Source organism: Ammospiza nelsoni, chromosome 1 (assembly GCF_027579445.1).
Source record: "Ammospiza nelsoni isolate bAmmNel1 chromosome 1, bAmmNel1.pri, whole genome shotgun sequence".
NCBI lineage: Eukaryota > Metazoa > Chordata > Aves > Passeriformes > Passerellidae > Ammospiza > Ammospiza nelsoni.
The window spans coordinates 137,690,334-137,713,115 of record NC_080633.1 but is presented as its reverse complement, the minus strand read 5'-3'; the positions used below and the strand labels follow the sequence as shown (position 1 = coordinate 137,713,115).

The 22,782-nt window shown below is 38.7% G+C and overlaps 1 protein-coding gene across 2 annotated transcripts; it reads left to right on the top strand.

Moving 5' to 3' along the window:
* Nucleotides 1-395: 395 nt before the first annotated feature.
* MED30 (mediator complex subunit 30) lies at nt 396-16,714 on the top strand. 2 transcript variants are annotated; one of them, XM_059472285.1, is made up of 5 exons: nt 396-523; nt 865-1,069; nt 1,917-2,075; nt 5,156-5,266; nt 16,288-16,714. In XM_059472285.1, the coding sequence occupies exons 2-5, from the start codon at nt 896-898 to the stop codon at nt 16,381-16,383; spliced, it is 540 nt and encodes a 179-aa protein (XP_059328268.1). In that variant the 5' UTR covers nt 396-523; nt 865-895; the 3' UTR covers nt 16,384-16,714. The 2 variants fall into 2 exon arrangements, with proteins under 2 accessions (XP_059328268.1, XP_059328278.1); XM_059472295.1 differs by lacking the exon at nt 1,917-2,075.
* Nucleotides 16,715-22,782: the final 6,068 nt, after the last annotated feature.

Here is a 22,782-nt window from a genome sequence, read left to right as displayed (position 1 = left end):
AGAAGCCGGGGCTGCCCCGCTCCTGTCAGGTTCAAGGCCAGGGCGGACGGAGCTCTGAGCAACCCGGACTGGGGGAAGGCGCCCCTGCCCGCGGCAGGGGGATTGGAATTAAATGATCTTTAAGTCACTTCCAACCCAAACTGTTCTATGATCTGACAGAGGGGTGGTGGGAATGTGTGAATCTGCCTGGGGATTCTGCCCAAACTTTTCAATCTCAAGAGCCCGCATGCTGGCTGACCTGCCGCAAAGCCGCACTGGATTCGGCAAGCCAGGAAAACGCTCCGGCTCCCGAGCGAGATACTCGACGGAGAGCAGCGGTGCAGGGGCGGCCCCAAGCCGGTCGAGCCCCGCCTGCCGCTGCCGCCCGCCGGCTGTGACGGCGCCGGGCGCCGGGAAGCGCTTCCGCCGGCAGATCCGGGGCACGGCCCGAGTGCGGCGGGACCGGCGCGTCCGGAGCAGCTGCAGGGCGGAGCGGGGCCGGGGAACGCTGCGAGGCCGGGGCACCGCTTCGCCTCGGGAGCCGGTGGGTCAGCGGAGGGAGGGGTGGTCGGGCGGGTACCGGAGCCCAGGGCTGCGGTTCTGTCTGCTGGAGCTGAGCAAAAACCTCTGTCGTGTTCCCCTTGGGACGGGTCGGGGCAGGGGCAGCGCACTGACCGCTCTGTGGGGAGGGAGGTGCGTGAGGGGCACCCCCAGTTCCAGCGCCCGGTAAAGCTGCGGTGCCTCAGGGAGCCGTGTCTGCCCTGAGCCGGCCTCAGCTGTTGGACAAAACCGCGTACGGGGAGGAGTGGGATTGCCACCCTACAGAAGTTTGCTGGGATAGAGTCAAACAAGCATTTGATCGTTCCATCATCACCTCTTGTGCAGCTTGCCCTGGTGTGACGGGTCGAGGCGGGAGATGTCGACTCCCCCCCTGGCCGGGGCAGGGATGCCGCCGGGCGCCTTCTCCGGGACCCAGGCTCAGGCTGCCCGCGAGGTGAACACGGCTTCGCTCTGCCGCATCGGCCAGGAGACCGTGCAGGACATCGTCTTCCGAACCATGGAAATATTCCAGCTACTGAGGAACATGCAGGTGAGAAACAACTATTCATACACCCAGCTTCCATGTTTTTATCACTGACACACAGTATGTATAGACTCAGGAGACACCTTAGGATGTTTAGAAAACTCAGTCAAACTGCTCTGAAAAAGAGAATTGGTTCAAGAAGTGAGTGCTACTCTTAATATATTTGTTTAGTCCTGTACATTAAGTGAAATTCAGAAATGCTGAATTGTCATTGCCCTCCCAATAAAAAAACCTCTCAATATGCTTAGTAACTGTGTTTTCTTTTATGTACAATGGCGTCTGTTCATATGTCAGTTATGTTTCTCTGCTTATGGTAACATACGGGGAGTAAATTTAGAGGAATTTTCATTGATCTTTTTCTCTAATATTTTTCACCTAAAACTTTTTTTTTTTTTTTGTTAGTAAAAACAACATAATCCTTATTTGGGTCTACTTACTGAGAAAACATACAAATTTCTGTTGTGTTTTCACTGTGAAGAGTACAAGATAAATAATCATTCCCATTCTTTCTGTATTTTCATAACTCTTGTGTCACTGAATTGAATGACCTGGGGTTGAGACAAAAAATCTCAACCCCAGTCACAATGATGTCATATTTAAGCATTGTGAAGACACTCACTGAAAAGTCAGAGGGATTGATGATGACCAAAAGTGTAGAATACATGAGGGTGTTTGACAGCAGTGATTGAGCACATCAAATATGTAATTTTGCTACTAAAGAAAATAAAAAATTCAGTGATTGCTATAAGAAAAGTGTGATTATCTTATTCTAAAATATACAAAAACCTGTCTGATATCTTTATTCATTTCATATGACATAAACTTTAACTTTTTAATGTTTTGGTTCTCTAAGTTACCAAATGGTGTTACTTATCATACTGCAACATATCAAGACAGACTGGCAAAGCTGCAGGAACATCTCCGCCAGCTATCAATACTCTTCAGAAAACTGAGATTAGTCTATGACAAATGTAATGAAAACTGTGCTGGGCTCGATCCTGTTCCCATAGAAGTAAGTATCTTTATTTATGTATAAATTCTAAATCATAATAACCACTCTGGATAGCAAATCATCCATCTTCCTCAGTTGCAGGAGACTCGTAACAGGTTTCAATGATACTGGAATTATTCAGTGGACTGAATTCTGTTTATTAATTAGAGCTTGTTGAAAGATTGTGCAACTTAGTATCTAGTTGACATGGTGTTCTGTCATAAGTTGGACTTGGTCTCAGAGGTCTTTTCCAGCCTAATTGATTCTGTGATTCTAAGAAAGCAGACTTAATTTAAAATTTTAACTTTTTTTCCCCTCTGGCTTTTTGGTACTTCCACCAATTTGTTTCCCCTAGGGAAAAAAAGAGGATCAGGGCAAATTTTTTACAAGTGGAAAAAAGTGGTAAAAAGCCTGCTTCAAGCTCTCACCTGTCAGCCTGGCTCCTGAGAAATAAGTATTATTTACTTTATCTAGCCAATAATCTGTGCCTCCATAGTTCCCTCACTCAGCCATTCCTAACCTGCTGGGCAGTGTGAACCAAACTTAAATGTGCAGTGGTGGTAGAAAAGTTACAACATAAAACTTCCAGGGGGGAGGATTTGCCAAAGTTTTTCTTAATAATACTGCTGTCATTCATAAAATCTTAAATGTCATCTTCCTCATAAGTTGTTTTGAATTTCTAGTAATATAACCCTGGGTTTTGTTACAATTTGAATTGTTCCTGCTCTGTATTACCCAGAACGTTGAAATTCTTTAATTACTGACTCTGGATTCTGAGGCAACTTTATTAATGGACTTCTGATTGTTCATTGAATTTTAATCATACAAGCATTATATTTGAAGTGTGAGTCTCTTAACTGAATAGGAGTAAAGAAATGAAGTCCATTCTGTACAGTCCATTCTACACTGCTGTTTCAGTTTACAGTTGCTGACTTTTGACAAGGGTTTCAGAAAAATGTATTTGGAAACCTGACAGCAAGCAGGGGAATAAGTTAGTTTTCCCATTTAAGAAAATAAAACCTGTTTTCACAGTGTGTTGAACTTGTGTCCTCTTTAAAAGCTTTTCATGTGTCTTATTTTCCCTTATAACAATGGAATGATGTGGCATTTGGTTTGTTTTTTTCTATAACTTTTCACATTTTTTTCCCATTATCAGGATGGAAAAGAATCTCCATAGAGAAAATAAGTAGTCACTTCAGGCATTTTAAATGCAAGGTTTCACTGATAACTTAGTCACAGCAGAATTTTTTATTGATAGTTGGGTTTTTTTTTCAATCTTCTCAGTCTCTTCTTCTCTGAACTTAGTAGATGCCTGCCTCCTCATGTTTTTATTGGTTAGAGTGAATGACAGTGACACACCATTCCTCCTGGATCAATTTTCTTAAATTCTTCTTCCAGTAGTTCAATAATAGTCTCAATTGTATTATTTAGTGGCTGATATTCTAACCATGTCTTTACAGAATATCAACAAAACTATTTTTTTTTTGCACAGTCAAGAGACGTCTATACCTACTAGTATTGCTTATTCTATTTTTATTGATATAAATGTTTTCATAATTTTTGGTAATGTGTACTGACGTGTAATAAGTATTGTTAACTTTTTGCTAACCAACATAGCAAGGCATGAGATAATTGTGAAGGAGATCTGCCTACAAAGATTAAATTTCCTGCTTTTTTTGTGTATTAGGTATAGTTCAGCTTTTCTTGGTAGGTTTGTTTTTTGTTTAGTTTTTTTTTTATCTATCATCTTTTCTGAAAGATAGGGAGGCTTTAAAGAAACGTTCTTCTTTGAGTGCTACTTTATTTTTCCATCAGAGAGTTTTTTCCAAGAGCATATAGCAGCCCTGCTACTTCTTCTTTATGGCCTACAAATGTAGTAAGTGGTGAACATTTGCCACTTTATCACAGCATTGTTTAGTGTGGTAGCTTTTGTCCATTCTGCTAAGCTTAATAAGAATGGCTGCAAACATTTTTGTATAGAAGGAAATTACATTTTTAGTGGTATAAATCAAAGTAAGTTTTCCATCAGAGGCTGGAGGCACTGAACACTTTGTAATATTGCACCCCAACCTAAGTAAGAAGTTCATATGCACTTGATGAGCAACTTGCTCCCAGGCTTTTAAACTAATGTCTTCTTGCTCACTTTTATCATTATCAGTCTTCCATTTGTCTGTAATATGTTTGTGAACATGGATGTACTTTTGCGTAGTACAGGACAGAAAAAACAATGTCAGACTATGGACTTTGTGGAGGTATTGTCCTTTAAGAAATTTTTAGTAGCTTGGGAGTGTTTTGACACAGAAACAAGTCTTTGTTTTGTATCTAGTATGTTTCTTTTTGATCTGTTTTTTTAGGAAGAAAACATACAGTAGTATTCATTTAAAAAATTTTTGTCAAGGAATTTTGGCTTTGTCCAAGCTTTACAAAAAAGACAGTGCACTGTGATACTCTTCAGCCTAAACCAAACTGTGCTTCTGTGTGTCTGAGGAGACCGTGGTGAGAAATACTTACAGAAAAACTCATTTTAGGTAACTGTGGGCCTGGTCTTAAGAGCAGCCAAACAGAGGCTCTTTAAAACAGCAAATCATAACTAGACTATTAGCCAAGTAGCTGTGTAAAGCCAGTCATATTTATGTTCAGGATATCACTAAAATGACTTATGATAACGAGAACTTTATGTTTGTTGTTTTATTTCTTAGTGTGGAATAGTGAATTTTAAAACCCCAATCTGCAGAATTCAGCTACAAGGATTATCTATGACAAACATCTTAAAATGGAAGGACTGGCATCTGCCTGCAGTTACAAAATTTCTTTGGTCAAGGCTTGGTAATGTCTGAGATTGTGTCTTTTGGAAGAACCAACTGAGGTCATTGCAAGGCCTTTAGGTTTGAGGTGGCAAGCAGGCTTCTCTTCACTTTTTCTTGGGTAGTTAGAACCTGTGGAGAAAATGGTAGTACCATATGTATTTCTTGGATTTGGGTATTTGAGTTTTTTTCTTATCTTTTCTTTTTTTCCCTTTTTTTTCTGGTTTTTTTTTTTTTTTTTTTTTTTTTTTTTTTTTTTTTTTTTTTAACTAAAGCTGATGTTTCTTGTCTTCACAGCAACTTATTCCATATGTTGAAGAAGATGGCTCCAAGCATGATGATCGTGGTGCTGCAAGTCAGCTTCGGTTTGCTAGCGAAGAGAGAAGGGAAATCATGGAAGTTAATAAGGTAACAAAGTTGAAATTAATTTGCATAAGCTGAGAAATGTCATTTTCACATCATAAAGCTTAAATTTCTAGATTGCTGTCCTAAATACAGAATGTGTGATGACTGCCATGAAAACTGGAAATAAATGCTTTTTATTTATGAATATTTCAGTATTGACCTTTTAGTTAACTATTTTGTAGCTGTACCTCTGGCAGTAGAGTTTCGTAACAATTGGGTTTTCTAACAATTCTAACTTGTGTCTCTTTTAAAACTGACATTTGTTTTTATGAATACAGTGTGTTGTGTTTATGTGTTACCCACTAGATATTGACAGTACAAACTAAACTAAGGTGCCCATTGAACTAATTTATCTTAAAAACTTACCTTAGGTGTAAAAATAATTGAACACCAGATGTAAATATTTTTACAATTATGTGAATTGGTAAAGAACTTTCAGGGCTACCTTCTGGATTTTGACAGTTTGAGGAAGACAGTTCCTTTTGTAAAGAGGAACATTTACTGAATCTTGGCACATTCAGGAAAAATGTACTATGAATTATAAAAGTTAAATGAGTTAAAATGTTAAATTTTCAGTTTGAGTGGCATTGTGCAACTGGGTACAATTAGTGAAGAGGGATTCAAATCTAAAAATAATTATGCTGTAGTAAAAGCTAATGTAATACAGAGATTAAAAATACATAGTTTTAGCAGACCACAATTTTGAACATTGTTTCTTCAATCTGTAAAATACAAAGATAGGATTAAATACATATTTCTATAGCTGTAATATCTGCAAATGCTCAGTAAGAAGGAGTTATAATCTACAAAAATAACCGAACAAAAGAAATAAATGGATAAAATGTTTATTTATGGAATGAATAATTGATGGATTTTCAGCTTTTAAAATATTTCCAATGTTTTAATTTGTCTTCCACAATCATACATGTATTGAATTTTTCATAACCCATTTATTTAGAAAAATGCATGTGTATTGTACAGGAAAGAATGAGGACTGTGTGAATTTAGGGAAATGAAGTTGTCAGCTCTCCTGTTGTAATCTTTCTCTTCACTGCTGATGTAGCAGGGTTGAATATATTATATTGTATGTAATGTTGTACTGTGAATTAATGCACATTTATTTGCAATCTTTAGGTATTAATAAGCTTAACTGTCCATATTTGCTGTGGTTTTAATAGTTCTGTGACATGGTTTTGCCCTTGTTGTTGTATTTGTATGCTAATATGGTTTTAAACCTCCTTGGTGTGATCTTGTGAAAATAATTTCATAAATTTTTATGAAGAGTTCTCAACCTTAAGAAGGTTGATGGTGTTGCAGGACCATTGGTAGCAAACTGGTAATTGAGAATGCATTGAAATCTTCATGTAAATATAGGGTGAAATCCTGTATTTATACTTAAATGCCTAGACCTAATTTCCAGATTTTCCTCAGGAAATCTTCACAAGATAGTTGAACTTTCTCTAGTATTCTTGTGGACAAGTATTAGTAACTGCAGCAAAAGAAAGTTAAACTTCTTGTTTTTTGAAAGTTCAGTGATTATTTTCTTTTGTCTCCCTCCAGTTATATAAGCACATCTACTACCATTTTCAAAGTTCAAATTTTAATACATTACAGACTAGGTAACACTTTTATGACTAGAAATATATAAATCCTTCTTTTTTTTTTTTTTCTGCAAAGAAAAGGTACTAGAATCAGATAATTGGCCTAATTTCTAACACTGGCTGCTGGGTTCAAGGAGGGCTTGCTCTGGTTCCTAGCTGGCACATCTGACAGCTCTTCAGGCCTCTCTAGTGTGTAATGTCCACCTCCAACTCAATTTGATGAATTAATTTTAGGAAAATTTCAGTGATACAAAATGTTGATGAGAATTCTGTGACAGAGAAACCAACATGGTAGTTAAATAAGCTTTTTATATTCTTGACAAAATCTTCCTTCAGCTCCTTGTCCTATTCTCACCTAATCCTTTTTGCTTTGATAAGCATTATTTTTTTCAGTCTTACATGTTATTGGTACCAAAAAATCACTGTTGCAATAACCCAGGACTTTGCCACTATTGTGATATTTGAATTGTGATATTTGAATTAGTTCTTACACTGCCATGGGTCTCTGAATTTTGCCCTTCTTGCTGTGATGCCCCAGCCAGTGTGGTTTCTTTAGTCAAAGACACAAACTGCCCCACTGTGTGGAATGCTGCCAAAACTAGTAATAGCTCTTATAAACCTTGTGGATCATATGTTCTCACATCAAAATCTCCTCATTCCATGAACCACTGACTGGAAAAACAGCAGCTTTCCTTTGCTACTGCAGGTGTCTGGGAAGGGAGTACCCTCAGCAGGAGGAGGAGGAGGAGGAGGGGAGCATCGGGTGCTTCCTGTGCTCACCATCCCGTTCATGGGGCAGGAGAACCTGATGATGTAACAGAGTTCCTAAAAACTGCAGGAGCTTTTCATCTTGGTTTACTGTGACACCTTTTTACTTAGTTATTCTGCTATTTTGGGACCTTTTAGGTCAGAAAGTCGAATGTGCTGACCTTGGCTATGTAAGTACTTGTCTGTTAATTTAAAATATAGATTAGTTTACAAGGCAATGAATTTCTGTCCTAGCAATCCAGTAGTAATTAGCAACTGTAGGTTTAAATAAAACCTATTAAGCTTTATAGCACAAGGGAGTTTTGCCCACAGTAAGAAGCTTCTACCATTATTACAAAACAAACCATTTCTTGAGCACTGGCTATCTCTATCTGTCTTAAACAATTCTCTCCTGCAGTTCCCAAAAATGTATCTTATTCTTTTTTATCTGTATATGTTTTCAGGGCTTATAAATCGTTGAGGTGGTTGAATTTTTCGGAATAAATAACTGTTCCAGAATCAGTTTAGCACTTGAATTGGTCTTTTAGTACATGTTTTGATCCAGTTTTCATTGAAATTAATCTATTTGCAGCAAGTGGAAGATGTTCCCAAGATTTCCTCTCCTGCTCATGTTTTTCAAGTGTTTAATATTCTGTCTCTTAAGTTTTTTATCTTTAAAGTATAGAATGATCAGTATTATTTTCAAGATGTCAGGCTCACCTTCAGTCTGTGGTCTTGTAGTACATTTGACAGGACTTGAAACAGAAATACCAAATCAAAATTTGAGAATTATTTATTCTGTTTTGCTGTCCTATCAATGGTTTTCTTTAGTGCTCACTTTGAGAAATGCAGCAAGTACAGCTTAGGTTTCATTCATGCTGTAAGTCTGGTTTCAATGGAGCACTTAGGAAAACCATCACATAATGAGTAGTGTAGGTACATTTGGGTGAAAACAAAGCAAAATAGCATTTGGGCATTCCAGGTAGCCCTTAGAAAACAATTGTATTTGATATTCTTAACTAATGTTTGTTAAGTGTTTAACAGTGATCTTGCTAAGGAGAAAAAGACAATCTAAGTGACAGACTTTTAAGTTAAGCTTAAGTAACAAGTTTAGCTCTGGGCTTTTTTTAGTAGCACAAACATTGTGCCTGGCAGCTGATGCTGTTTAGGACTATGAAGAAAACCTAAATTCCTTTTAAACCACCTTTCAGAGTATTTGCATTTATTTTAATTGGTTTGATATGTGCAGAGTCCTTTTTCACCCAAAATATGAGTGTGCATGAAGGAACACTTTGGAGAGAGGGGGAGAATTAGTTACTTGGACACCTTCTGGGCAGATTAATCTGCACTGGAGACAACTCCATGAATTTTTGAGTACCAAACTGACTCTCTGCAATGATAGAACCAGAGGAATTTTGGCTCAGTGGGAGGTCTGGAGATTATCTGGTTCAGCCCCCAGCCCAAGACAGGGTCAACCAGCAAAATTAGATCCAGCTTCTCCAAGTCATGTCCATGCTCCACCATTTCAAATACCTGTAAGGATTGAAATTCTGTCTTTTCTGGGCCCTTCTTAATGGTTGACTTTTACTGTGAAAATTTTCCTAATGTTACATTGGATTTTTTTTTGTCATAACTTGTCTATTCACTATCCCTCATCCTTTTGCTCTGTATACTCAAGAAGAGTCCAGCTTTCTCTTTTCTGTGAGCTTCATTAGGTGGCTGAAGATAGCACTGTGATCCTTCCCTCTGGCCTTCTCTGCTTAAGATTGAACAAACACAGCTTTAATCATTGTGGTGGCCCCCCACTGGGCATTATCCGGTATGACAGAGCTTTGTATTGATCCCTAAATTGGTCAGTCATTCTCCAGAGCCAAATAGAGGAGAGTATGAGAGATACTCACCTGACCTGAGAGATACACTCTTGCTAATATAGGGCAGAGGGCAGTTTGTCTTCCTTGTTGCAAAAAAGATCTGCTGATGACTCCTGTTAAACTTGTTAGAAAGTATCTAAAAGGACCTCAGATCCCTTTCTGCAAATTTTATTTCTATTCAGTCAGCCCTCTGCCTGTGCTGTTGTACGAGTTTATTCTGTGTGCAGATGTAGGATGTTGCTTTAATTGAAGTTCCTGAGATAGGTGTTGGCCTGCCTTTCCCACCTGATGAGGCTCCTCTGAATCCAGTATGCCATCACTGAGTATATTTTGGCATTGCCCATCAATTTGATAACTTTGATATGGTGATTAGGTCATTAAGTGTGATTGGTCATTAATGAGGATATTAAGAATATTCACCTTAGTATCAATATGAGAAGCTTCAAGGGTGACCAACTAGCACTTGATCTTAATACTGATGATCCCAGCATTTAGAATCCCATAGTCCAGCCAGTTTTCCATCAACCCAGTAATTCACCTATCCAAACCACATCTCCAGTTTGCTCAAAGGCAATGCGAGGCTGTGTCAAAAGCCTGACTTATTAATGATTTTACTTTATGGAAGTGAAGAAAATCTCCTGCTCTCCCCTTGCCACACAGCCAGTCATTTCTCAATAGAAGGGCTGTCATGTTGGTCAGGCACAAGGCATCTGTAGCAAATCCAGTGTGGCTGTTCCCAGTCACCTTATCATGTGTGTCTGGATATGACTTTCTGAAGGATTTGCTGCACAGTCTTTCTGGAGTCAAGAGTTAGGCTGAGTAGCCTGTGGTTTTCTGGATCCCCCTCGTTGTCTTTCTTGGAAATGAGCTGAAATGTTCCCTTTTTCATCAGGAGCATATCCCCCCTCTCCTGTAGAAAATTAAGTAGAGTGGTCTTGTTATGTCATAAACCAGCTTTCTCAGGACTCAGATGTATTTTTATTCCAGATCATAAATTATTTCCTTTTGAGTTTTGTATAAAATGTTGCACACAATTTTTTTCACATTGTATCCATATCAAAACCATATCGAACTTACAAAGTTGAAAAAAGTTAGGAAAAGGTGAGCATAAAGCTGCCTATAAAATCTATATTGTCCTCATATAGATGTATATTATACAACCTTTATTGCATTACCACATTTGGTTCCTTTTCCCCCCTTCCCACTTTCTATTCTGCAAGAGTTCTTTGAGCTATTCTGCTTTTGTGGCAGACTAGGCAATATTTAGATTGAATCAGTATTGTAGTAAATAAGATTATAAAAATCCTGGTTTGTGAATTGCCTAACTGGCATTAGGCTATGGAGTAAGCAGGGAATTTGGGAATGAGAAGGAAGGATTTATTGTGTGTAGTGAGTAGCTAACTAAGGCAGCTCTTAGGAGCTGAATTTTTTTTTCTCTGCCACGAATTATCTGTGGTAGTTGTTCATTCTTCCCCTTATGGCTCATGGTAGCTTTGAATATGTGGGAAGCTGTTAAAATACAAAATTTAGAGATGAACATGAATCTTAAATATCTTTGGACAAAGTTGGCAGCAGTGCAGTTTTATCTGTAGTGTTCATGTGACTGAGTTTGCCATCTGTAGCTGAGGATCATAGATCTGGGGGATTTTCATATAAAGAATGGGGATGTAACACTGAGGAGTGTGGTGGAGAAGCACCTTGGAGAATGAGTAATTCCATTACAAGCTACAGAGCTTAGATGGTACTCAGTAAACAAGACCTCAGACCTCATTGTCAAACGATAAATAATTGGTATGAAGCAAACATCCATCTATTTGAATGAAGGTGCTTATTCCTCTCAGAACAACAGATCAGTGCATAAATACAATCCTGTCTGGGTCAATAGGTGAAAAGTATTGAGCTTGCAGCAGAGCACAGGTTGTCACTGGTGTTTCTGTTTCAGGAGCACAGGGTTACACATGCAGAAGGAGCAGTTTTCCTTTCAGCTGTCAGATGAGATGCAAGGCGGAAAATTCAGTCTCTCATTTCTACTAAGTGTAGAACAGTCATGCCTGTGGGTGACATCAGGAAAAGCTGTAGATACTGGACAGTGAGTGTGTTAATGTTTAATTGCACAGCAGTTACTGTATTAGTGATGAATATATTTCATCCCTTTGAAAAAAATAAAAATGGATTGATATATGCATTTATTATGATGGAAAATGAGCCTTGGTATCAGTTGAGCAGCCATAAGTTAAGACTCTGCTTGACAGCTCTAAGAGAGTTCAACCAAAGTGTTGGGGGCACTTTTTCCATAATATTTTTTTCCAGCTATGTGCATATAACATATGCTATATGCATATAGCATTGTGATAGTCTCTTAACTAGCAAAGGAAAAAAAGAGGTTTTTCCACTTTCATACTTCAGAGATTTCATTATGAAGGATTCATTTAAAAAAAGAACAGAGTAAATGTCACCTTCCTATTACAAACATCGTGTTTCTGTAGGAATTTCTTGGGCTTGGCTTACCTGGAAACACAGAGGCCCCTGTCACCTTCATAAGGCCTTCAAGAATCACTTCCTACAGCAGTTCAATGGTCCAAAGGAGTAACATGAGTCTTGTGTCCAGCTCTGGGCTCCTCAGCACAGGAAAGCCAGGGAACTGTTGGAGTGGCCTCAGAGGAGGTCTACAAAAATTATCAGAGGGATGGAACACTTCTCCTATGGGGAAAGGCTGAGAGTTGAGGCTATTCAGTCTGAAGGAGAGAAGACACCAGGGGCTCTTACAGAAGCCTTTCAGTACCTAAAGGAGCCTTATAAGAAAGATGGGAACAAACTTTTTAGCAGGGCCTGGTGTGGTAGGACACAAGGGGTAATGGCTTTGAACTAAAAGAAGTCCAATTTTGATGAAATATAAGGGAGACATTTTTTAGGCTGAGAGTGATAAAATACTTGTCCTGAGAGGTGGTAGATGCCCCATCCCTGGGAACATTCACAGTCAGGTTGTACTGGGCTGTGAGCAACCTGATTTAGTTGAAGATGTCCGTGCTGATTGCAGGGTTGGACTGAATGACCTTTAAAGGTCCCTTCCAACCCAAACTGTTCCATGATTCCATACTCCTAGGAAAGAATGTGATCCAAGTTCTCTATAGTAGACTCTTAATCAACAAAGTAATTTTTTAAAATTTTGCTAAGATTTATGCAAGTAAAAGTACTGTGGTTATTAATATTTAATGTTACACTGAGATACTGAGATGTCCTTCTGGCCTGTACTGTGGTAGATCTTGAATAGAGCAGGTAAAAACCACAGCTGGCACAGCATTCAGGAGAATGGTCTTCAATACAAGATTTTCAAGATAGAAACAGATCTTTTCTTGGTTTTTTTCTTAAGCAAAAGAAGACCCTGTACAACTTAGACAGGTACTGTTGATGTTTTTACAAGCACCACTTGGAATATGATCTTACTCTTCCATGGTGTTTACATTATTTCCTTTACCTGAATAAGGGATTTCTAACAAGTGGATTGAGTGCAGCATAATGACTCACAGGGATGTTTTTGTTTTAAAATTTGAAGGATACATGAGCTTAAACGAGGAGAGAGACAAGAACACTGTGCAAAGGAAGGTTTTGATACATCTCTGGTTGTAAGTTGTGAATTGGTCTAGACTGCACTGATTTCTAATGAAATGCAAGTGAAGCAAAAAGGACTTTAGGTAAAAAATGGATTTCAGTCAAAGTTGAAATTACCATGTCCTACTGAACCCAAATCTGTATGAAACATGGCAGGTTCTTTATGGCAGCTTTTCTTCCTTGAAAGACAGCTGTTTCCTGGATCTTTGTTATGGTTCTCCCACCTCATTTCATTTATGTGGGTTTTGTGCTTCAGTAAATGTTTTCGTAAATGACCTACCCAGCCTAAGCCAGCTGAGGTCTCGTTGGTTACTGGGAGGTGCAGTCCTTGCCAGCCCCATCATGATGGCCATAATACTTGCAAGGTCAGTCAAAATGGTCCCCACTGAAAATTAACATCACCAAAGAAGACCCCCTAGGGTAGGTTTGCAGTCAGATCACTTTTCTGACAGGAAGGAACTAACAGAAACAGGCCTGAGAGATGTAACTTGAATTTAGGGCTCTTAAACTCATTATAAACTGCCTCATAGATTTTCCCTGTGCTATCTAAAAACAGTCAGAAGCAGAAGCATGTATGTAGGATGAAGTACTTTTTCTTGTTTCATACAACTGTTAATCCTGAGAAGCAGCCTAGAGTTCAACTAAGTCATTTCAACAGAAGGAGGAAAGAGTGGGAGACAACTTGCAAGCAATCTGTTCAAATGAAAATTTGTCACTGCTGCAAAAGCTGCTTAAAGATTTTGCCCATTTCCCAAGAAGACCATTTCACCTAGCTTTTCAAGGTTAGGCTTGAGTTGAGATGTTACTGGCTCAGCAAAGTCTTAAGCAGAGGGCAGCACTTCCAGTGGTGCAGAACATATTAATTATGTAGTACTTTGTGGTGTGGACCACTGCCTGTCAAAGATCAGTAATAAAGATCACTGTATGCATTTCAATTAGGAGACTGTGCTCTCTGAAGTAGATTTTTTTTCTCCTCTCTTTATTCTTTCAACAGCCTAGCAACCCAGGGATTGTGCTTCATCTTAGATGTTTTTTCTGATTCCAGAATAAGTAGAAGAGCTAAGAAATTAGCTCCTCACTAAAAATGAGGATCTAAAATTATCTTCAGATAAATAAACAAATTTATACTTCTTGTCCTTACAGATGCTTTGAAAACAAATGAAATCCTGTCTAAATGTTCCCCTGTCTAGCAGCATCAGAGAAAGATCAAACAATTTACAGTGTCATAATGCTTTCACAAGAAAGGAAAACAGTATTACAGAATGAGTCTTTCAGGCATAGCTTACTCAAAGTTCATGTGAGTAACAGCATTTAACAGTACCATTAGACATGGATGGAGGGAGAAAACAGAGGTCAATGGTTCTTACTTCTGTCTGTGACTTCAGTTACCATCACCAGCTGTTCAGCCTTCATTTCAATTGATGCGGGTTTTGAAATACCTTGAAATGGCATGGTATGAGGGAGTTACAGCTTGCATTAAACGGATAGTTTTGATGTAACAGTCACTGATTTCTCTAGGATTGGATGTTGAGGATGGCAAACAGAATTATGTTTAAAAATGCCACAGGTATGAGCATGCTTGTTTATCTCATCCCTCTTGTGCTTTCTCAAGCATCAGGATTTTGCATTTATGACCTTTGGTAGGAAGACCCTTGCAATTCTGTCATTTCAGTGCTGTAGTAATTACATGCTGCTTAGCTTTCTCTCTTGTCTGTAGTTAGGAGGTGAATCTCTGCTCTATATTGTGAAGTCTTGCATCAGCAAATGAAAAAGAAAGAGGCATTAGATAAACGCGCGTATTTTTCTTTAAAACACTTTTCAGCCTGTCAAATACTTGGTTAGGAATTCCATGTTAGTGCACATGAACTGTCCTGCATATGTTTTTGTATCCTTCTTAGGAGTCTAGATCTGAGTGTTATCTCTTCCAGTGTCCTGCAAAGTCTGTATTTAGGAATGTTTCCCTTACTATGGTCCCCATGTAATCTAAGCCTAATTACCATATTACTGCAGACTGGTTTTTACAGGTCTGAAGTGAATAGGCTCCCTTTTTTTCTCTGGACTTCTCTCCCAGCTGACCAGCTGGCAATTTAAAAATATTGTTGTGTTGACTGCATCAAAATTCAGGAGACTAATTTTCAGAGTATTGCTTCATTTTCTCTCTGTTTCAGTAAATTCAGTTGTGTTACTGATTTGAGTCATGCTTTTAATGCCTTTTGTGTAGTGCAAATAGCAAACTTACATCAAACCTGAAAGATTTTGTTCTGTTTTGATGGAAGCAAGTCTTTCCTGGGCTTTTACTTTACTTGGAACTCCGGGCTTCCCTAATGAATAAATAGTTTGATCTCTGATGTTGGAAGGCTGACATCTTATCACATCAGAATGAAATGAAAGACAAACTGGGTGCTGTTAACAACAACCTAACTTACTTTTTAACAGCTTTGATTTGAGCAGGAAAATGAATAAATGAAACAATAAATATGGGTATTATTGTGAAACATGAAAGTTTAGTGAAATTGTGTGATGTCTTGATGCCATGATCTTTCTTCTGTAGAGACATAATTTCTGAGTTTTGGCTATGCAACCAAATGAAAGCTAGTTTGCTGTTCTCCTATTCCTCCAAATGCTTCTGCAGTTTGCAAAAACAAATTATAATTTTTAAAAATTCAGCATGCTTGGGAAAACCTTTTCCAAGATAGGACTCTTAAAGCATTACAGTTGACCTATATAGCAGAAGGGCTGCAAAAGCTTAATTTGTTTCACCTATACCCTGTGCTTTGTTCAAACTTATTGTTAATGCCTCATTTTTCTTGAAACCAAATTTATAAAACATATATTCACATAAATTTACCTTCTTCCCATATTTTTTCTTCCAGCTTAGGGTGCTCTCTTTTAGACTTTTCAAAGTGAGGACCTATCCCCACAAGCCTCCAGCTTTTGAAGGTGTCAGGTGTTTTGATAAAAGGCTGCTGTGAAACAAACCAGCATTCCCCTCTAGCAATGGTCCTTAACTTTGGAGGCTTTCTTGTATTTTTAGAATGTGCTCTAAAGAGGATGTATTATCCCACTAATAGTGCTCACTGACAGCTGAGAAAAAGATTTATATGGCATTTCATAGCACTGTAACTTTTGTTGAATTTTTGAGTGCACTATTTGAACTGTTCACAAAAAAAAAACTTCTAATAAACTCTTCCCACAGAAACTGAAACAGAAGAATCAGCAGCTGAAGCAGATCATGGATCAGTTACGAAATCTTATTTGGGACATAAATGCCATGTTGGCAATGAGGAACTGAACAAGGAAAATCAATCTTTGTAACTGAAGAAGATACAAATCTGTTTGGATATACTTAACTTCCTTCTAAGAAGTAACATATTTTTCCACAATTATATTGCAGTAATGTTTGAAAAGTCTCAAAGATTAAAATGTTGGGTTGTTTTCTAGTAATGTAAATGGTTTTGGGTTTGTTTTTATAGAAGATTCATTGTGTAAGTTTTACCTCTGTGATTCTGCTTACAGCCTCAGTAATTTACTGTAGTAGTTTGGATTCCTATGCAGAAAGGGGTTTTATAAATTAAGTGTTTCTGGATTTTCTTTATAATACAATTAAAAATTATAAAAACATATGTTTATATTCAGTTTATTCTGTAGCGCAAATAGCCTCTACAGAGAGGAAAAGTTGCAAGACAGGAAAGTTACTCCAGACAACTAGAGGGCTGAAATCAGCAATCAGATACTGCAATTCAGTCTGCAGTATTTTTTATATTATCTGCAGTGCAGAGAGAGCAGGACAATCCCCTCCCTTGCCTGGCTGGTGATGCTGCCCCTGATGCCCCCCAGGACAGGGTTGGCCCTCCTGGCTGCCAGGGCACTGCTGGCTCATGTCCAACTTGCCATCCACCAGGACCCCCAGGTCCCTTTCCATGGCTCTGCTCCCCAGCCTCTCATTCCCCAGTCTGTACACACAGACAGGGCTGCCCCGTGCCAGGTGCAGGATCTGACACTTGCCCTTGTTAAACTTCACACCGTTGGAGATTGCCCAACCCTTTAATTTGTGGAGGTCTCTGCAGGGCCTTTCTGACCCCAAGGGAGTTGACAGCTCCTCCCAATTCAGTGTCATCCACAAACTTACTCAGTATTCCTTCCAGTCCTGCATTGAAGAGCACAGGGCCAAGGATGGAGCCCTGCAGAACCCCACTGGTGACAGTCACCAGTGTGATTTGTCCCATTCACTGTAAGGGACAGTCACCAGTGTGATGTGTCCCATTCACTGTAAGGGACAGTCACTACTCTGATGTGCCCATTCACTGTAAGGGACAGTCACCAATCTGATGTGCCCCATTCACTGTAACACTTTGTGCCCAACCCATCAGCCAGTTGCTTACATGTCATGTGACTCAGATATCCAGCTGTGTGCTGGACACTTTGTCCAGAAGGCTTCTGTGAGAGACAGTATTTGAAAGCTTTGCTGAAGTCCCAAAAGATCACATCTGCTGGCTTTCCTAGATCACCTAGATGGGTTTACTTGTTGTAGAAGGAAATCAGGTTCATCAAGTAGGACATCCCCTCATGAAGCCATGCTGGCTCTGAACAACTGTGACTGGTGGTGTATTTCTGTATTTATGGTTGGAATACTTTGGTTTTGTTTATCAGAATGCACTGAATAAAGACCTCATTAATCTTTTCCCTGTGGCTATCAATCCTAGTAAATTTGGAGTATATGAACAGTTCATTATTTTGAGTTAATCGTAAACCTCCATCTTTCTTTGTTCTAACTTTGTTGCTCCTCACAATTTTCATTTGCCCTGAAAATAATATTGAAAAATTTTATTATCTACAAATACTACCAGTGTACTATGTCTCTTTCTTCAGATTAAAAGATACATAAAACAACAGTTTCAGTATAAATCCATAGGGCGCTTTACTCTTAGTATTTATCAGGTTGAAAACTAGCCATCCTCAGTATTTGCTTCTTGTGTATCACTTTTAACTCTTATTCCATGCCCAGGCAGACTCCATAGCAGTTTTGTGTGAAAAACTTGTTCAGGACCTCCTGAACTGTCCAGTTAAATGATATCCTTTTAAAATCCAGTTAAATGATATCCTTTTAAAAGCTACCTTTTTTGCAGTCTAATGGTTTGATACTGAGTGCTTACTGATTTGAGATTCATGGATTTTAAAAGGTTACACTGATTTTCATAGAATTGGAAGAGACCCTGAGGATCATCTTGTTCCAACACCTCTGCCACAGACAGGGTTGCTCAGAGACCCCTGCAGCCTCACCTTGAGCACTGCCATGGATGGGACATCTGCAGCTTCTCTGGGCAACCTGTTCCAGTGTCTCACCACCCTCACAGGTGTTTTGTTGTTCTATCACTCTCTTTAATTCTGTTTTTTTAATAATTTCAAATCATTTGTCTACTCCTTGAGGTAAAAATCACTCGTAACAGATCCTGGTTAACATTCTGTGACTTCCCTGAAAATAGGTACAACATAGTTGTCTTGTTTCTCTTTTCAAAGGCCATAAATATTAACAGATAAATGGGCATCCAGTCCTACAGTTGAAAATAAAGTGGTAAAAAATGTTGATTTTGATTAGTGTACCTAGAGTTGAAAGTATGACAATACTCAGGTGTGAGTAGATGTCGAAACACCTTACAAATAAGATCTCTCTCTTTTCTCCCATGTGGCAAATGCAAGAGTAGATCTCTTACTGTCTGGCAAAGGCTGCAGCAGAATTGTTTGTTCCCTGTTTGGATTCACCACTATGGCAGATTTGCTGGTCAGAAATAATAGTTTTTTCTGCAGCTGTGAGTTGTAACTATTCCATATGCAAAACTTTTGAAAAAGAGATGACTGCAAGTAGAGATTTTACTTTGTTGTTGGTTTAAAATGCAAATGCATTTATCTATTTGCATGCTGTAGTGGCAGCTTTCTGTTCAGTGCATGCATAAGCATGCAAGTAGTCTAGAAGAAGTATTTGAAGTGGATTCTGAAATGTCACCATCATCTTAATTATGTAAAATTCTCAGTTCTTCATATTTTTGTTCTATTTTTGGAACAATTATGAAAAATGGAGATTAGACTTCACTGTATGGCTCATATGGCATCTAGGTCTTCTTACTAAATGTGTTTAAAGTTTGGTGACTTTTTTATTACACACAAACAGTACAGAAGTAACCTAAAATGTGAGTAAGAGTGCAGCTATTGCAAGTAGATGTCTGGGTGATAAAATATTCAGCTTTCTCTGTGTAGCTGCTAGCAGTAGCCAAGGTCTGTGCTACAGTTTTTCATCTGGGAGAGAGGAGAAACACTTCAAACCACTACCAGAATAGATGGGCAGTAGCTAAATTGCAAAGTGCAGAAATAGACAGAATTGTAAATTATCACAGTAAATACTGTCAAAGCAGGACTGTGCAAGGTGCTGGACCAAAACCATACACTTTGACTTACACAGATGAAAGTAAGGGTAGTGAATATAATTCAAATGCTATCGGATCCATGGATAAGTATAGGATTTGGCCAAGAAGATGACAGTTTGAAGAAAAGTGGTGATTCCTCAGCTGTGAAACACTTGAATGAATTACTGGGTGTCAGCATGTTCTGAAATTTAATATTTTATTAATGCTAACTGAACTTTAACTGCTGCTTAATGAAATGGCACCAGATGAGGTATTTACAAATACCAGTAAAGCAATACAAACACAGATGTTTCAGTGTTTGGTTTATGTATCATTGACTGTTATATCATTATATATCATTGAAATTATCTTCATGCTTCTGGCACTGCCCTGCTTTCCTCATGAGGCTGGTGGCTCTCAGAATTGCTGGCTGCAACAGTGCTGGGCTTGCTGTCCCTCCTGAACACACAGAGCTCTGACTGGCTCTGGAAGTGCCCCCTCTTCACTTGGAGCATCATTTTCATTTGACTGGTAATAAGTTTAGCTGTTTACTAATGGTTGGACTCAATGATCATAGAGGTCTTTTCCATCTTAAATTATTCTATGATTCTGTGGCTATTTTTTATATTTTTGATAAGGTAGAAGCAGGATAAACATACTGACACTTCCAAAAGCAGATACCAGAATGTATGATCGTTACATTTTTGGAATACAAAAATATTTGAGAGGTTTGGATTTCCTGGGGCTTTGTTTTGCCCGGATAGAACCTGGGTGAGTAGAGCTACAATGCAAAATAATTTAAAGCACATTTGTGGAAAATAGTCCAAGTTAACACACACTCTAAAATGCCACCATTAATCCAACACCTTTGTACACAAAGTAACGGCTGTTGAGCGTGTGGTGAAGTGTCACAGCACAGAAGATGCCTGCTAGGCACTATGCAAAGTCCAAGGTTTTTCTTACATAAAAAGACAGAAGTTCAGAGCAGATTTATGCCTTGCTCAGGAAAGATGCAAGGAGCTTCCCTTGCCTCTTGTCTTCCATAGAGGCAGCAAGGCCAAATCCATGACTATGCTTGTTGTCCCATAGAAAAACCCTGCTCTGACTGTAGTATTTCTTACTGATGGAGAAGCTGGAACTTTTGCACAAATGCTACTCAAATTAATCACTAAAGAATGGATTTAGAGGGAGGAGGACAAGGATTCTGGTCTCATAGGAATCAAGATTTCATTGGTGTGCAGGATGGCTGCATAAACTAAAAGCACTACAGCTGAAGGTAGCTGACTATTGCTGTGGAGAACAGTAAGTTCCAGATACAGGTTTGAAGACCTGAAGTTGAAAAAAATTTTAAAAAATGTACAGTGGCACCCAAAGGCACTATGAGTTGGCTGGGGTTGACAGAGGATGGATTAGTTTAATTGCTTCATGCTAGCAGAGGAAATGGGGGATTATAAAGGAATTTACAAATACATCAGTGAAGAAATAATATTTGGGGAAGGAAGTGAGTAGTTTTCTCATTCCCCTTATGTAATAACAATGAAGTCTGATGTGGTAGAGCATCAAGGCTTTAAAAGAGAAGGGCCTTTTCCTGACTTGGAAGGTTATTCCATAGGTAAAAAGAGCAAGCTGACTGATACATATTGCAGGATATTCATTAAAGTGACAGAAAATATGTATCAATGTCAGTTTTTATTTAACACAATGTAATGGAAAAGTGGAATGTAAGAGCTGAATAAATACAACATAGTAAAACTTTTGTTGTCTAATGTCTGTGTAAATGTTAACGATTTTTTTTGCTCATGTTGCGTAAGGGCATTCTGGCATCTGTTACAACACTACAGAACAAATAACACTGTGAAGAATCATTTGCAACAGTGTTTGTATTGATTGAATTTAGTCAGAAGCAGAATCTGTGTTTTCCAGCACTTCTGACCAGACTAGGCCCAGTAAAGGCCATCAGTGTGTTTGAGGTAAACAAACAGAGGCAAGTTTCCATGTGTCTCCTTAACTCTGGGAGCATCACAGCTCATTGAGTGCCTCCATGTTCAGCTTGTTTGGAGTTCTGCTTCTGCACGTGTTCCCAGCAGCTGATGGTATCTGATAATCACTGCTGAAGTTGTAGAAACTCTGATTTTTTTTGCCTAAATCCTATAAAAGACCTGATGTGCTTAGGCCACTTGGGCTCTCACTTTCAGCTGACTGCCCCTGCTCCAAAGCTACAGAGCAATGTTCCAGAATGGGGTTGAAATGGAGTGGATGAATGGAATGAATTACGTACATGTCTGTGCTAAAATTTTCTCCTGTGACTTTGTATGCTTATGATGAAATCTTGCTTGAAAAATAAATTCAGATTTGCCTTATAAGAAAGAAAGAAAGATTTGTGATTTTAAAGTTGTCTGAGTAGCAATGGATAGAAATGCAGTTGTTCTATAATCATATAGTGGGTTTAGTGGTATTTACAGTCCTGGAGAAGGGGGAGGAAGTTCATGAAGACAGTCTGTTACTGAAATACATTGTTGGAGTGGGAAAACTTTCAAAAATTAATGGGAAAATATAAAGAAATACAACAGCAACAATCAAAACTTGAGCGGGTACTCCCCGGCCATAACATATAGGCAATGAAAGACGACTTGGGAAAACACATTTTAAACCTGCATTAAAGAGACAAATGTGGATACAGTGAGAGGGAAAAAGCCACTGAAGTTTTGGGATGCATGTCCAAATATTGCATAGTAGGGAGTGTGAGAGCTCTTGCTCTGAAATTAATAGTTCTGATATTGTAATTCTGCATGAAATACTGAATTAGTTTTGGGGTCACCATAATACTAACACAGTAGAAGAGAAGAATACTGATGTGGTCCCATATGAATAATGATTAGAATAATTTGTGAAAGCAAAGACAAGGCTCAAATACAGAAATTCTTGGGTAGATGCAAAGGGGAGGTAATTAAAATGATTTAGAGTGGCTCTACTATAGAACAGTGAAAGAAGGTAAACAATAACTTATTTCACCAAACAGCAGTGCAGAGGGAAACCTCTTAGCATCAAGATATGAAGTACTAATTTCCCTTGCAGTTTAGAAGATACCTCTTGGGTTACATGGAAATTTTAAAGCAAAACAGCACAACAAGGCTAAACAAAATGTTGGGAAAACGAAAAAAAAAGAATCCTGTGTTGGATTGGCAGAGCAAGAGGTGGACTGAGCTGACCTGACTTGTTTTTCCACCTTTAGACTGTACAGTTGTAAAGCATATTTATCAGATGACTGTCAGATAATGAGCTCCTGAGAGCAT

Excerpts from the sequence above, each read along its gene's own strand:
- MED30 (XM_059472285.1), top strand. The coding sequence starts at position 896 with ATGTCGACTCCCCCCCTGGCCGGGGCAGGGATGCCGCCGGGCGCCTTC. Across the intron at positions 2,076-5,155 it reads TCGATCCTGTTCCCATAGAA|CAACTTATTCCATATGTTGA; the intron begins GTAAGTATCTTT and ends TTGTCTTCACAG. Across the intron at positions 5,267-16,287 it reads AAATCATGGAAGTTAATAAG|AAACTGAAACAGAAGAATCA; the intron begins GTAACAAAGTTG and ends CTCTTCCCACAG.